We start from the raw sequence: 14,792 nt of genomic DNA, 5'->3' as shown, positions 1-14,792 counted from the left end.
AATAACCAACAAAAAAAAAAAAAAAAAAAAAAGAAGAAAAGAATTATACTAAATCTACTCTACCTGTGGTCTATAAATGGAACAAGAAAGCCTGGATGACAGCACATATGTCTACAACATGGTTTAGTGAATATGTTAAGCCTGCTGTTGAGACCTACTGCTCAGAAGAAAAGACTCCTTTCAAAATATTACCAATCATTGACAATGCTTCTGGTCATCCAAGAGCTCTGATGGAGATGTACAAGGAAATTAATGTTGTTTTCATGCTGCTAACACAACATCCATTCTGTAGCCCATGGATCAAGGAGTAATTTTGACTTTCAAGTCTTATTATTTAAGAAATACATTTCATAAGGCTGTAGCTCCCATAGATAGTGATTCCTCTGATGGATCTGGGTAAAGTAAATTGAAAATCTGGAAAGGATTCAACGTTCTAGATGCCATTAAGAACATTCGTGATTCATGAGAGGAGGTCAAAATATCAACATTAACAGAAGTTTGGAAGAAGTTGATTCCAGCTCTCATGAATGACTTTGAGGGGTTCAGAGGAAGTAACTGTAGATGTGGTGGAAATAGTAAGAGAACTAGAATTAGAAGTGAAGCCTGAAGATGTGACTGAATTGCTGCAGTCTCATGATAAAACTGTAATGGATGAGGAATTGCTTCTTATGGATGAGCATAGAAAGTGTTTCTTGAGATAGAATCTGCTGGTGAAGATGCTGTGAATATTGTTGAAATGACAACAAAGGATTCAGAATATTACGTAAACTTAGTTGATAAGGCAACCCTGGTGGTGTAGTGGTTAAGTTCTCTGGTTGCTAACCAAGAGGTCGGCAGTTTGAATCCACCAGGTGTTCTTGGAAACTATATGGGACAGTTCTACTCTGTCCTATAGGGTTGCTATGGGTCGGAATCGACTCGATGGAAATGGGTTTTTAGTTGATAAAGCAGCAGCAAGGTTTGAGAGGATTGATTTCAATTTTGAAAGAAGTTCCTGCTGTGGGTAAAATACTATCAAACAGCATCATATGCTACAGGGGAATCATTTGTGAAAGGAAGAGTTAGTGGATGCAATCGTCATTGTTGTCGTGTTTTAAGAAATTGCCACAGCCACCCCCAACCTTCAGCAACCACCACCCCGATCAGTCAGCAGGCATCAACATCAAGGCAGATCCCTCCACTAACAAAAAGGTTACGACTCAGTGAAGACTCAGATGATGGTTAGCATTTTTTAGCAATAGAGTATTTTTTAATTAACGTATGTACATTCTTTTTAGACATAATGCTGTTGCACACTTAATAGACCACAAAACCAAAAACCCGTTGCCGTTGAGTTGATTCCAACTCTTAGCGACCATATAGGACAGAATAGATTTGCCCCATAGGATTTCCAAGGAGTGGCTGGTAGATGTGAACGACCGACCTTTTGGTTAGCAGCCAAGCTCTTAATCACGGTGACACCAGGGCCCCTAATAGACTACAGTGTAAACATGACTTTTATATGCACTGGGAAACCAGAAAATTCATGTGACTCGCTTTATTGCAGTATTCACTTTATTATTGTGGTCTGGAACTGAACCTGCAATATTTCTGAGGTATGCTTGTATATTAAAAATCCCAGGTACTTACAATGGTTTCTAATAACAAATGGGCAGTACTTTGGAACATGCATCAAAACACTATTATTATTACTGTATTATTATGTTAAAAATGCTTTAGTGTATCTGAAAGTGTTTCTTTAATGTTTTTTATGCATAGAAAGGTACCAAAAAAATAAAAAAACCTCAAACCCATTACTGTCAAGTTGATTCTGACTCATAGCCACCCTACAGGACAGAGTAGAACTGCCCCATAGGGTTTCCAAGGAGTGCTTGGTGGATTCGAACTGCCGACCTTTTCGTTAGCAGCCAAGCTCTTAACCACTGCTCCACCACTATATACTATACACTAAACAAACAGTTGACTTACTGACGTTAGATATGAACTGCCAACTGTACCTAACTGTTCTGACGTACGTACAAGTTAGACGTAAAGACAAATTTAGAAATGGAACTTGTTCGTAATTGGGGATTGCCTGTAATTAATTTGAAGTCTGTGATTGTTTTTATTCAACTATCAGTGTATGTTGGTTGCAAATAATATTTAAGTAACACTTTCATATATGTCATATAATTTGAGGCTCAAGAAATCCTGAGAGGTAGATTTTCTTAATCCAATTCTTTGAGTGAATAAACTAAAGTCCTTTATTTCTCCCCTCTTTGAAGATAGTAATGCTTTTCTTCTTCTTCATTATTGAATCCTGGACTTCTAACAATTTTCTTTCTAGTCTGATCTTTGAGTGGTGGTCAGTACTACATAAATAGCTGCCCTGTGCTCCTTATCATTCTGAGGTTGGAGATGTATCATAAGAGTCATAATAAAAAAGATTAGGAATAATAATTTGTGAATCTATGCTGAGACCAGATACTGTGCTAAATGCTTATATTTTTTCATGTAATCCCTTTAGCAGCTTTCTCAGAAAGTGGTACCGTAAAACCTGCAAAAGCTGGAAACTCTGTAAGAGAAACCAGTCAGAGAAGGAAAACTAAAATGTTTTCTGTTAATAGAGAGTGATAGAAAAGTGGTAAGACTGCACCCTGTCAAAAGCAGAAAACTTGCAAGACCCAGAAAAACAAAAGCAGTCTTGTCAAGTTCTGGATCTCACAAGTTTCACTATGTTATGCTTATTCTGTCAGTGAGGAATCTGAGGCTCCAGAAACATTAAATTGTTTGCCCTAGGTCACACAGCTAGTAAATGGTGCTGGTAGTTTTGATTTTAAGGTTTAAGCTCTCCATTTCTTCAGTGTACTGTCCCATGCCCACTACTCGTATAGACTTATGTAGATCAATTCCTGAATATCCACCAGCCTTAAATGATTTTCCGGAACTCTTACTAGGTGACAGACTGATGAGTCTTTGTTATATTCTCTGTGAGCTGAAAAGCATCTTCAGGCAAAGTTATTGGGGAAACAGGGCTCACTGTAGACACAAGAAGTAGTAGGTAACCTAAAGTGATGATGAGATCTTAAGGGAAGACATGCTGAAGGGCATTTCATTAGGCAAACATGTATCTTCAGAGCAGGTTACATACTATTCTCCAAGTATTCTCCAAGTGTTTGTTGCAGGAAATTTCTTAGTTTATTACTATGACTTTTCAGAAGTGTTTTAGTTACAATAGTAGATTGTATTATTAGGGATAAAGGGCTGCATAGGGACTTACAGTGCGAATTGCCTGGGATGTTATATATATTTTTCAAATGCATGTGTAGACTCTTGAAATTGGTAACATACAAATTCATATATAAGTGTTGGTATCTATATAACAGCCTTTTGTCATTATGTGTTTTCTCAATCATTTAAAAAATAGAACCATCATGTGGAAAGAGGTCAGTTAAAAAAAGACTTTGCATATTTAGAAAAGGTAGCAGCCACTGATTAAGCTATACTGATCATGTAGCTAAGGGAGGCATGGAACGCCTATCCTGAAGGGGGTGGCATCCTTACATCTGGTTTTACTCTTGATGCTGAATTTCTATGTTTCACTTTTCCGCTGCTGAAAAATTACAAGGGTTGGGCCAGTGAGGCTGGAATGTTCCCAAGGATGACTTCAGTGAGAAAGACAAGGTTGTTAACCATTGAAGACACAGAAGTACACTTAATTTGTAGTAATCTTGAACACAGGGTTAGCAGTGATTTGAACCTACCATCTTCTGGGTCTCCTGTATTATTTAAAGGATATGATGTATTAGAATGCTTCAAGTACTAGAGATTTCTGAGAAGTTCCATAAATTCTAAAAAGGGTGGAATTGGAGAGGTAAAAGAAGCAAAGTGTATGGGATTAAACAAACTTGAACATGATGCAGTACTCCTTGCCAAGCTTTGTGCATGTTGGCATATTCAGTTTGGTTTATAGTCCCCCATCTGTAGGCCCCTTTGATTTTGGACAGTTGTTAAAATAGGTCTGCCCTATTCCTTTTCTAAAAAGTAATTGAAGTGGTATGGGCACTTTCCTAAGAAATGATCCATAGTTCCTTAATGTATGGTTGCGTGAGGTTCACGGCTGCTATCTGTGCTTTCAGAGGACTAGTGCCTATATTTCTGAATGCCTTTGATAAGATGAACCTGCTTGATGACTCTGGAGATAGAAAGGAAAGAAAAAATGGAGCTCTACGTTACATATTAAATTTCAATATGAAACATTTGTGATGGGAAGTCCGTGTATTATTGTAACTCCATCAGGATTTTAGGCTGGTTAAAATGGCTGTATACATTTTGTATGTATAAAGAAATTTTTCATTGACGCTAACTTGCCAAATACTTTTCTCTTAAAAATTGTTTGCAGCATCAGTGCCAGCAGTAGTTCCCAAGGGCTGTCTCAGCCATCCACCCAGACGACTCAGTATCTGAGAGCCGACACACCCAACAATGCAACTCCTATCACCAGTAAGAGTTAATTTAATTCTAAAGCTGATTTACTGAAGCTGTCTATGGTCAGCAGACCACTGTCTGTCGGTGGTCCTGCATGGCTAGTGTACTGTGGGACATGTGTACCATGCTATGTATGTAGTATCTGATGTGTGCAAACATAGGCTTGATCTTCAACTTTTGTTTTCTAGAGTATGGAATGAAACATTATAAAATTAAGAAATTAAAACATAATTTAAATTGCTGGAGTTAGTCTTGTTTTGGGGATATTTCCATAGATTAATTTTAAAAGAGTTACTAGACCACTTCTGTAGAAATTCAGAAGGGAGGTTTTCAGGTAGTTATATGATATAAGCCATTGGGCCATATAAAAACAGAGACTTTGGATTTTAATGAATTTTTTCATGATCTTATGGGCCTCGGTAAGGACCTTACACTGTTTTCTAACGATGATAAGAAGCTAGGTACCGTTGGAGAGTTGAGAACATGGGATCTGATTTCCTTTTTTGGACAGGATTTTGATTAAAGTTTACACATGCTGTAACAGGTAGATATTTAGGGGGAAATAATCCTTCTTAGGGTATAATTTAGATATAATGAGGAATCAGTTACCATGGAAATGAGAAACAACATAATCATCAGGATAAACAGTGGGCCAGAGAGCCTAAGTCAGGGCTGGAGTCACTGGTGCCATTGATTAATTAGGTTTTCTTAGGCAAGTAATTTATCTTCCCTGTGCTGGCATTTACTCTACTAAAATAAGATTACGAATATCTGTCCTCCATGTAATGCCCTTTGTGATCTCTCAGTACTGTTTCCCATTAAAAAGAACCAGGATTCCTTGGAGAAATGCTGATTCCAGGTCTGGAGCAGGAAATGTACAAGGTAAACCTAGGACATGTTGCTGAGCCAGTAATCTAGGAAGCTGCCAAAGACTTAAAAAGTTCTCACTGGCTAAAGATGGAATAATTTGAACATCAAAACAAATAATGACTGCAACGGACTGAAACATATAAAATGTATAGAAATTCACAAGTTTATAATGATACCTTTTTTAAAAAGTAATCATTATCAGAGGTGACTAAGACATTGATAATACCTTACTTTGACAAATAATCAATATGAACTGCATTTCAGATAACAAAACAGTCCTAGTTTATGAGGGAAAATATTTCTTCTTTCTTCTTTCCTCCCTCTCTGTGGTAAAAATATATATAACACAACAAATGCCAGTTCAGCATTGTTTACATACATAGTTCAGTGACGCTGATTACATTAATTGTGTTGCGCAACCATCACCAGTACTCGTTGCCAAATTTTCCATCACCATTAACAGATGTTCAGTGCTTTCCATCACCATTAACAGATGTTCGGTGCTTCCTAAACAATGACTTCTCCTTTCCTCTTCTCTCCTGCTCCTGGTAACCACTAATAAACTTTAGTCTCTGTACATGAGCCTATTTTAGGTATTTCATGTAAGTGGGATCATACGATACTTGCCCAGAGAATATTTCTAAGGTGGGCCTGACCCAAGCCATGGTGTTTTCGATCACCTCATATGCATGCAAAAGCTGGACAGTGATTAAGGAAGACCAAAGAAGAATTGACACCTTTGAATTGTGGTGTTGGCAAAGAATATTGAATATGCCATGGACTGCCAAAAGAACGAACAAATCTGTCTTGGAGAAAGTACAGCCAGAATGCTCCTTAGAAGCAAGGAGGTGAGACTATGTCTCACATACTTTGGACGTGTTATCAAGAGGGATCAGTCCCTGGAGAAGGATATTATGCTTGGTAAAGTATAGGGTCAGCGAAAAAGAGGAAGACCCTCGATGAGATGGATTGACACTATGGCTGCAACAGTGGGCTCAAACATAACAACTATTGTGAGGATGGCCCAGGACTGGGCAATATTTCATTCTGTTGTACATAGGGTCTCTATGAGTTAGAACTGACTTGATGGCACCTAGCAACAACAATAAAATATTTTGTTCAGGAAAAGACCATCAATGATTAAAGCCCTGAAAACAAAAGGTAGCGGGGAAATTTATAATGAAGGAATCAAGCTGTCATCACCTGAATCCACTGGTGAAACATAGCATCACTGAAAGTGGTACAACTATATATTTTGTACCCCCAGATATGATGAACCACCCATGAAATACTCTTGTGTGCCCCCCACCATGTTAATTTGAGTTAATCAAGGCTGTAGAACTGACTTGCAGTTTACAGGAAATACAGGGGATAGAGGAATATGTTAAATGATACTCAAAGAAGTTGATGGCAGACTTTACGCAGGTTAACTGACCTGGTTTCTTCAACAAGACAGTGACAGAAGGAAAAGGGAAGGAGGGAACATTTTAGATAAAAAGAAAGTTAAGAGACAGGATAACATCAGCTACCGTCAACACCAATTAAAGAAAGTTAGAAGTATTTATCATCAGGAAATTTGATGATGGATTTGAAAGTAGTTTAGACTGTTCAGAAATGGCACATCGTTGCTTTTAGTGTTTAGATGCCAAGTGTTGCTCATTAGAGTCTGTTCTTGATTGTGGATATGATCTTAAAGAAGTAGGTAATTCAGTTAATACATATGCTACAATCAAAATTTTTTTTTAAAAAAGTCAATGGAAACACATTCGTTTCTTAAAAGAATTTTTAGTTGCCATCAATAAGAAATTTACTTGTTTTCAATGGTGGCTATTACCATAAGGAGATAATTCATTTATTATATATGCTAAAAATAGAATACTTTTTTAAAAACTCAATGGAAATGCATTTATAATTTTTTTGTTACCATTAATAAGAAATTTACTTTTTTTTTTTTTAATTCAAATCTTGGCATTTTCCAGAAATCTTAAACAGGTTGATTGACAGTTGTTGCAAAGTTGAATTGCTGAAAATTGATCACTAAAACATTTTGACTTGTATTAATTACTTACGTCCCCACATTGACAATAAAAATTCACAAATGAAAGTGGAAGAAACTTGTCCCCTATTTTTTCCATTAACAGTCATATACTTAGGTATCTTTTGACACTGGGGAAAAATTATCTAACTGTGAATAACAGGAATAAATAATTTTTTATTGTTTGAGAATGAAACATTTCTTAATGAATCTTAGATACATTCTCTAAGTATGTAGTGTCTTTAGGCATAATTGCTGTATTTTTGACACACAGGTTGGTGTCTTTTGAACACACAGACTGTCCCTCACTTACCACCTGCAAATCTCCAACAGCAGCTCTCTTGAGGCACAGATCTATTTTTAAGTCCTGACTCTGGATGAGGAGTTTACAGATTAAAGGACTTCTAAGAATGTGATTTTCCAGAGTACAGAGCCTACAGCAATGAAGTTTCTTCATGCCTCCAGTATAGGACACTTGTCAGTGGCTTTTGTAGCTAGTTGCTTCCAGAGTGGTCTGCTACCCCTGAGGAGTGGAGGAGTTGGAAACACTCTCCTATCCAAGATCTCCCACAGATACAAGGCAGAGTTTGACAGCTATGGGCTAAGAGGAGAAGGGACAGGAATACTGAGAAAGACTGATCCCTGAGATCCAGGTGCATAGGGCCTGCCTAAGACTGAGGCTGGCCCAGGATAAATGAGAAACCCCTGTCCTCACCATCAACTTCACATTAAGTAACAAGCAGCAGCAGTGTACCCTGGGGGGAGAGGCAAGAGCATGGGGACAGATCCCTTAAGGGTACAGGAGTGCAAGGACTTCTGAAAGCTGAGAGTGGAGAACAAACATTGAGAAAAATCCCTCCTCACCCAGGCTCTGCAAGGTAGCAGCAGTCCACAACTGGAAAAATTTGAAGTCTGGTATGCTAAATATTACTAGCAGCAGCAAAACCCCAACTCAGCCAAGCTACTGACAATGATTCAACCCCCAACACTGACGACTTGTCAGAAGAGGCATGCCCATTTCTGGGTATGAAAACTGTTTGCCCTATTCTCTACTGTTCTTCTACCCAAAGAGTTCAGCATTCAGTAACAAATTAAAAGACACACAGAAAAGCAGGGGGCAAAAAAACCCCTGCCATATATTTTGTTAGAAAAGTTGTTTTTTTCAAATAGCTCTTCATTAGAAAAATTCCATTGTTATGAGATTATATTAGACAATCTTTCAGAAGAAAAACTATCCATAAGAGGGATTAAATTAAATTTCATGAGTGAAAACTTAGTTGGCTGAAAGACAATTGAACTTTTGGTAATTATAATATTGTTTTTTAGGATTTCTCATTTTGACTCCTCATTTTAATATTTTGAGGTAAGATTGTGGGAGGCTGGAGAGTGTTTCCTTAAAATGTTAGTATGGGCTTCATAAGTAGCTCTCCTTTGTCATGTAAATGCCTTTTCCCTTTTATGATTCCCACATTTATTCCTATGACTCAAGCCATGAGGTTCTAACTGAGTAGTTGACCCTGATGCCATAATAAGGGTATTTATATTGCTTGGTTTGGCTTTGTTGGCTCCTCAGGTTATCCTACCTTGCGGATAGAGAAGAACGACCTTAGAAGTGTCACTCTTTTGGAGGCCAAAGCCAAGGTGAAGGATATAGCAGTATCCAGGGAGAGGATAACCCTAAAAGATGTACTCCAAGAAGGTATTTATTATCTCAAAATTAGTTTTTCAAGGAAGATTTGATAATGTTACCACTATACAAAAATTTTTTTTGTTTGAAATATTTGTAAGAATTTCATCTCATATTGTGTCCATTCTAAGATAAGGATAGAAGAAAAGATCCTGCCTGTTGAAAGCACTGCACAGTTTATTTCCTTTACAAAACCGATTTTTATTTGTCCTTTTTTTAGATCTTTAATTTGCCTTAATACAGCTTTGGTGCAGTGCTAAAGTTTTAAGTATATAAAAACATATATGTGTTTGTTAGCTTTAAAGTACATTTTATGTTTAGGTTTTAGTTGAAGCTTATCACTACCTAGCAAGTCTCTTTGAAATATTCTACATCATTTTCTCTCTGACAGTGTGGGAGTTTTAACAGGTACATTACATGGATTTTGGAGTTGGACCCAAGTTCATATCCCAATCTCATGATTTATTACTTGTGTGACCTTGGAGAAGTCAATGTCTTGTCTTCAAGGTCCAGTTTCCTCTTGTGTAAATTTGGACTATAATGTCTGCTCTTAGACTAGTTATGAAGATCAAATGAAATGCTGTATATTAAGTGCACTCACATGTAATAGGTGTTCAATAAATATTAGTACCCTTCTCTTCCTTTTCCCTCTGGTCCTTACTTTCTTTTTTGTTTGAGGGTATTGATTGGGGAGAGGATGGAAAGTAATAATAAAATATTTCATTGAACTCGCTAAGTTGTTAAATAGAGGATTAACTTTTTTACTTCTGCCATAATTCAGTTTGGAATGTTTTGGATGTACATGAGTTGTTCTGTATTCACCTGTTGGCTTGGATGCTTGTAGGTCAGTCACAGCTAAATGAGGGAGTTGACATGACCCCAGTGGCAAATGGTAATTACTAGAAGCAAATTTTCATCTGTTTTTAAATATAGAAATGCCACTTGTTGTGGTTGTCTGTTTTCTAAATGTAACTAATTTTCAGGTCTGTCTGCAGTCTGAAAATAAGTGCATCATGTACATTTCCCAGAGAATCAAAAGAAATAAAGATTAATGAAGAATATGTTATATTTGCAATTTCTTTTGGTCTCTAAATGGAATAGAATAAGTATTCTGTTTTGGTGGTGTATTTTGAGGAAAAGAGGAAGTTCCAAACCAAATAGAGTTTTCTTTGATATTTTCAAGCCCAGAATATTTTATTTTAAAATTCTGTTGATTTCAGAAAAGAAAACACAGTGGCCAATTAACATTCTTTTTAAAGTGGTCCAGTTCATTGGAAATCTGATAAATGCAAATCAAAACAATAGTTATAAGCATTTTCTCACCTGTCAGATTGTCAGGATATATAGCTCTGACTAGAGTGTTTAAAGGTATTTACTTAGCTCTAAGCATAGTGCCTTCAATAAAGAGTATCCAAAGCTGTTTTCTCTCTCAAGCATCCAAATTACTGTTTCTCTAGACCTCAGTGGAACGTGAGAGGTGGGCACCAACAATTCCAAGTCTATGAGTGAAAGATGTTAGAGCCAACCTTTTTATATGTGTGTTATCTGTAGCAAAGCACAACTATTTTGCAAGCATATCTTTTAAATTGTGAAGGAAAGGAAGTAAAATGCTTCCATTGAGAAAAAAATAGTAAAATGAAATTAATTTTCAATGATCATCTGCTTATTAGGGACGTTCTATTAGCCATTACAAAATAATATCAGTAAGGATTTTCATAGTTCACTTTTAGCTACTCCTTTCCCCACAAAAGCATTATAGCTTCTCTTCCTAGTATACAGGTTTTAGGAACACATTTTGCCAATGTGAAAACTGACCTGAGAGGCTAAGCAGCTTGCCTGAGGCCTTGTAAGTAGTGAGTAGTAGAGCCAGGATTGGAACCCAGGACTGTCTGAATCCAGGACTTGTGCCCCTTGCCCTTCTCTTAAAGCTACCCTTTAAAGCTCTGCAGCAGCAGAGAGTTCATTTTTCTTCTTTCACCATTGCTGTGGGCTAATGCTAGAAGTTCAGATACCTCTGTAGATATCCCATTACAGAGCTCCAGTGCTCCTGACTCTATACTGATTTATTTAGGATGATACAGAAAGAATTCTCACATACCTAGTTTAGATAAGGTCTTTCTAAAAGCAAGTTAAGACATTTCACAGCAACAAAAAACTTCTAGCCGTCATTAAAAACCAAGGATTTGAGCTTTTTTATACTACGACTAGAGTAATATTGTTTATCACATATACCCTTGTTACGTTATGTTATATCAGAAAGTTTTGTACTTAAAATTTTATGATCTCATTAATTTTTTTCCTAGGTACTTTTGGACGTATTTTCCATGGGATTTTAATAGATGAAAAAGATCCAAATAAAGAAAAACAAACATTTGTGAAAACAGTTAAAGGTAGGATTTTTTTTTTCATGCTATGTCCATAATGCTTTCCTGCCTAAGGTGGCCCAGGCCAGCGAGAGCGTGTCTCAGATTCTTAGTGTGCGCCAGACCTTTAAACTAACTTAGCCTAATTCTTTAGAAATTTGAGTTATTCTCATTAGGTATAGAAAATAGGTCTGATAAATTAAGACATTAAATATTTATTAGATGTGATGTAGGCTTCTAGTTAAGTTTTGTATCCACTTGACTTCTTTGTTGCTGTATCTAATTTTGTATTTTTTCCTAGGTTAAAATTCTTTGATACTGTCTTTTTTCCCCCTTAAGAAACATTGTTACTAGTTTTTTTCCTCCAATACTGAAGACTATAAAGAAGAAAATAAAAATGATCTCAGACCCACAGTACCTTACATGGATAGCCACTGTTAGCCTTCCACCCACCCTTTTTTGCTCTTGTATGTAATGCTGCAGGAAATATCCTTGTTGTGTGTGTGTATATACACACATATATGTATTGTGTATATATATTTACATTTATTATATATTTATATTGCTTGGTATACTTTTGCAGGTGTATCCATTGTTGGAACTGCTGGCCCATTTAAAATATTGATAGATATTGTCATATTCTCTAAAAGGTAGCACTAATTTATATTTTCACATACTCTCCTTTTGGATCATCTTTTAAAAGTTGATGCCTAATTTTTCATTTATTGATTCATATCCATTAGAGATTCCCTATCAAAATATGCTAGAATTTTTTATATGTGGCTTATTCTCTAATACTGGACAATTAGTAAGACCTTTTAAAATATTAGAATTTTATTATTTCTAATTGATATTTGCAAAAATAAATTATCTTAAGTCTTTTATTCATTCATTTTGAGAGAAAGAAAAATATGATAATCTCTAGGGTACTTAGTGCCTGACAGGTCTGATGTAGGTTGGGATGACAAGAAGATAATCATTTTTGAAAACAAACTTAGCATCTTGAATGTGGAAATTGAGAGAAAAATTAAATTCAGTTTTTTGAGTGGAAGTGACAACATTTTATGAAATTTGCAAAGTTAATTTATAAGAACTGTGTTTCTGAATTTCCTTAAATGAATTCATGGAGAATATGAGAGATTTATACTTACTGTTTCTAAAAAGTAGGGGTGCATGAATCTAACAAAAAATTTTTTGGGAACTTAATTGCTTTTAATTTAGCAAAATTGCTTGTTTGAGGATACACAACACACATACACCCTTTTATGTTTTCTAGACAAATAGTTTAATGTCTGTATCTTTCAGTATGCTTTTCATTCACTCTCCCCCTTTCCAGCCCCCAAAACACTTTTAAAGGGTAATATTAAGTTACGTCCTACTAGGTTGCCTGACCAGTTTTGAGAGATATTTTACACAGTACTTTTTATAAATGTAAAATTTGAACCATAAATTTAATAAAACAACAAACTGTCTTTTGCTCTTTCCTTCCCCATGTTTTTAAAGGAAACATTTTCCCCTTAAGTCTAATGTTTCTGGGGTTGTAAATATTCTGTGGTCAGTTTAGAACTGGGCTATTACTTAATTTGTTCTGAGTGAATCTTGACTTAACAAAAGAGGTTTCTGTATAGATTTGGGTTGATTTAGGGTTGGAAGGGGAGGAAAAAAGGAAATACTATTGATAGAAAACACAATGCGGATACTAGGACTGTTTCACAAGATAAGATTTCTCTTTCCGTATATGCTTGAATTGTAGTCATTTAGTTGTTTCCACGCCTTACTACTGTAATTACAATGTTCTCTCTGAGCTGGACGGAAACAAGAGAAAGCACAGTGAGTCCTTAGGCAAGATATGATTATGGTTTACATGGGAGACTAAGAGGAAATGCATTGACTACACTATAATGTACTTGTCTCAAAATTGTTAGAGAGATTACTCCATATGATTGAGTATCTCTGAGATTTATTCTTTTGGAATGTTATTATTTTTTTTTTTTTAATCGAAGCTACGTAGAGCTGACAGGTTTCTTTGATGAATCGATATGCGTTGTTACACACTATGTGATTAGAAGGGAAGTTTAAAAACACACAAAAAATTGTTTTAGAAAGATTATTGTCTTTTGCCTTTAGACATAGCAGAGAACTAAAGTTTGGCATTTTAAAAATTTCATAATTTTTTTACAGAGACTTAATGGATATTCCATATAAATTTCCAGGGATTGAAATTAAAAATCTATATTTCATACTTTCTAAATATTGTGAAATTGATTTCCATAAAATAAATGAATCAGTTCGAGGTTATTGGTATTAAGTTCTTATTTTCTTTTCTAGGTGCGAAATTTTGTACAGTTTTAGAAATATGCAAGTGTTCGGTTTTTTAAATCATTTTGTGCTTCTTTGCAATTTTTAGAGTGTAAATTATCTTATGATATCCTTCCCAAATGAATACATCTTGAAAGTAGACCTTTCACTGTTTAAAAGACTAGGACTAGACAAGGAAAGGAACCTAGGAAAGTGAATTTTTCTTATTAACTAGAGAAAATTATTTTTTTCCAATTTAAAGTTTTCATAGATCATCATCTAGTTGAGGTGTCCCTTTCTTAATAGAATATACTTATCAAAGTAAAACTTGAATATATTATATATAAAATGACATATCCTGAAATTACCTTTTGGTATATGTTGATCTCCCTATGAGTTGTGGGGAAGAAACTCTTACTAATTGGCTGGGAACGTTTAACTATTACTAGTTTCCAGTGCTGAAAGAGATCCTACCAGCCCCCTGGCCATAATTTTATTAAAATTATTTAAGGTACAGAAGAGTAATAAAGGCACTTTCTGCTATTTATTAAATGATCCTACATTTTAAACAATTTTTAGACAACTAGAGTTTATTCCAGCAGACAGTAGGGTGAAGCAGCTTTTCCAAAGATGTACGAAATGTCTCCAGTCCTTGGTGTTTCGTCCTCCCATTTTAGACTCCTACAAAGGTCTTAAATAGAAAAAGTTGTCTGAAAAGGAGACAGTAAGAGCAAGTAATGGGAGAGGGAGCGAGGGAAGGAGTGATTTGGTTAGACTTGGAAATAAATGAAATTTGAGATTTCTCAGCTTTGAGAGCGCCACTTTTAAGGAGTGAGTGTGGCACGCAGTCATAGTGCTGGAGTTCAGAGTTCAGCGTTTTACTAGGTGGGGCTGGGATGTGGATCTTGGCTTTGCCAATCTTTGTATCTTTTCCCCCCTCTTATGGTGTTGGTCAGAAGCTTTGTAAGTTATTGTTACAAAATTGTTGTTAATTGGTTTCTATTAAAAATGCTTTACAGATACATTGCACTCAATTTTGTTTTAATACCTAAAGATCATTTTTAAAACATTA

At 35.8% G+C, this 14,792-nt stretch overlaps 1 protein-coding gene across 1 annotated transcript in view; it reads left to right on the top strand.

The window, feature by feature from the left end:
* RYK (receptor like tyrosine kinase) overlaps window positions 1–14,792 on the top strand; it is a 164,356-nt gene that overhangs the window by 102,354 nt on the left and 47,210 nt on the right. Inside the window, exons 7-9 of the mRNA XM_004381414.1 lie at window positions 4,382–4,482; window positions 8,946–9,071; window positions 11,363–11,449. Coding sequence (XP_004381471.1) covers window positions 4,382–4,482; window positions 8,946–9,071; window positions 11,363–11,449 — 314 coding nt within the window. The remainder of the gene's footprint in view (window positions 1–4,381; window positions 4,483–8,945; window positions 9,072–11,362; window positions 11,450–14,792) is intronic.

Source organism: Trichechus manatus, unplaced genomic scaffold (genome assembly GCF_000243295.1).
Source record: "Trichechus manatus latirostris isolate Lorelei unplaced genomic scaffold, TriManLat1.0 scaffold00084, whole genome shotgun sequence".
Taxonomy (NCBI): domain Eukaryota; kingdom Metazoa; phylum Chordata; class Mammalia; order Sirenia; family Trichechidae; genus Trichechus; species Trichechus manatus.
The sequence above is the reverse complement of the archived record's forward strand: the minus strand, read 5'-3'. Positions and strand labels throughout refer to the sequence as shown.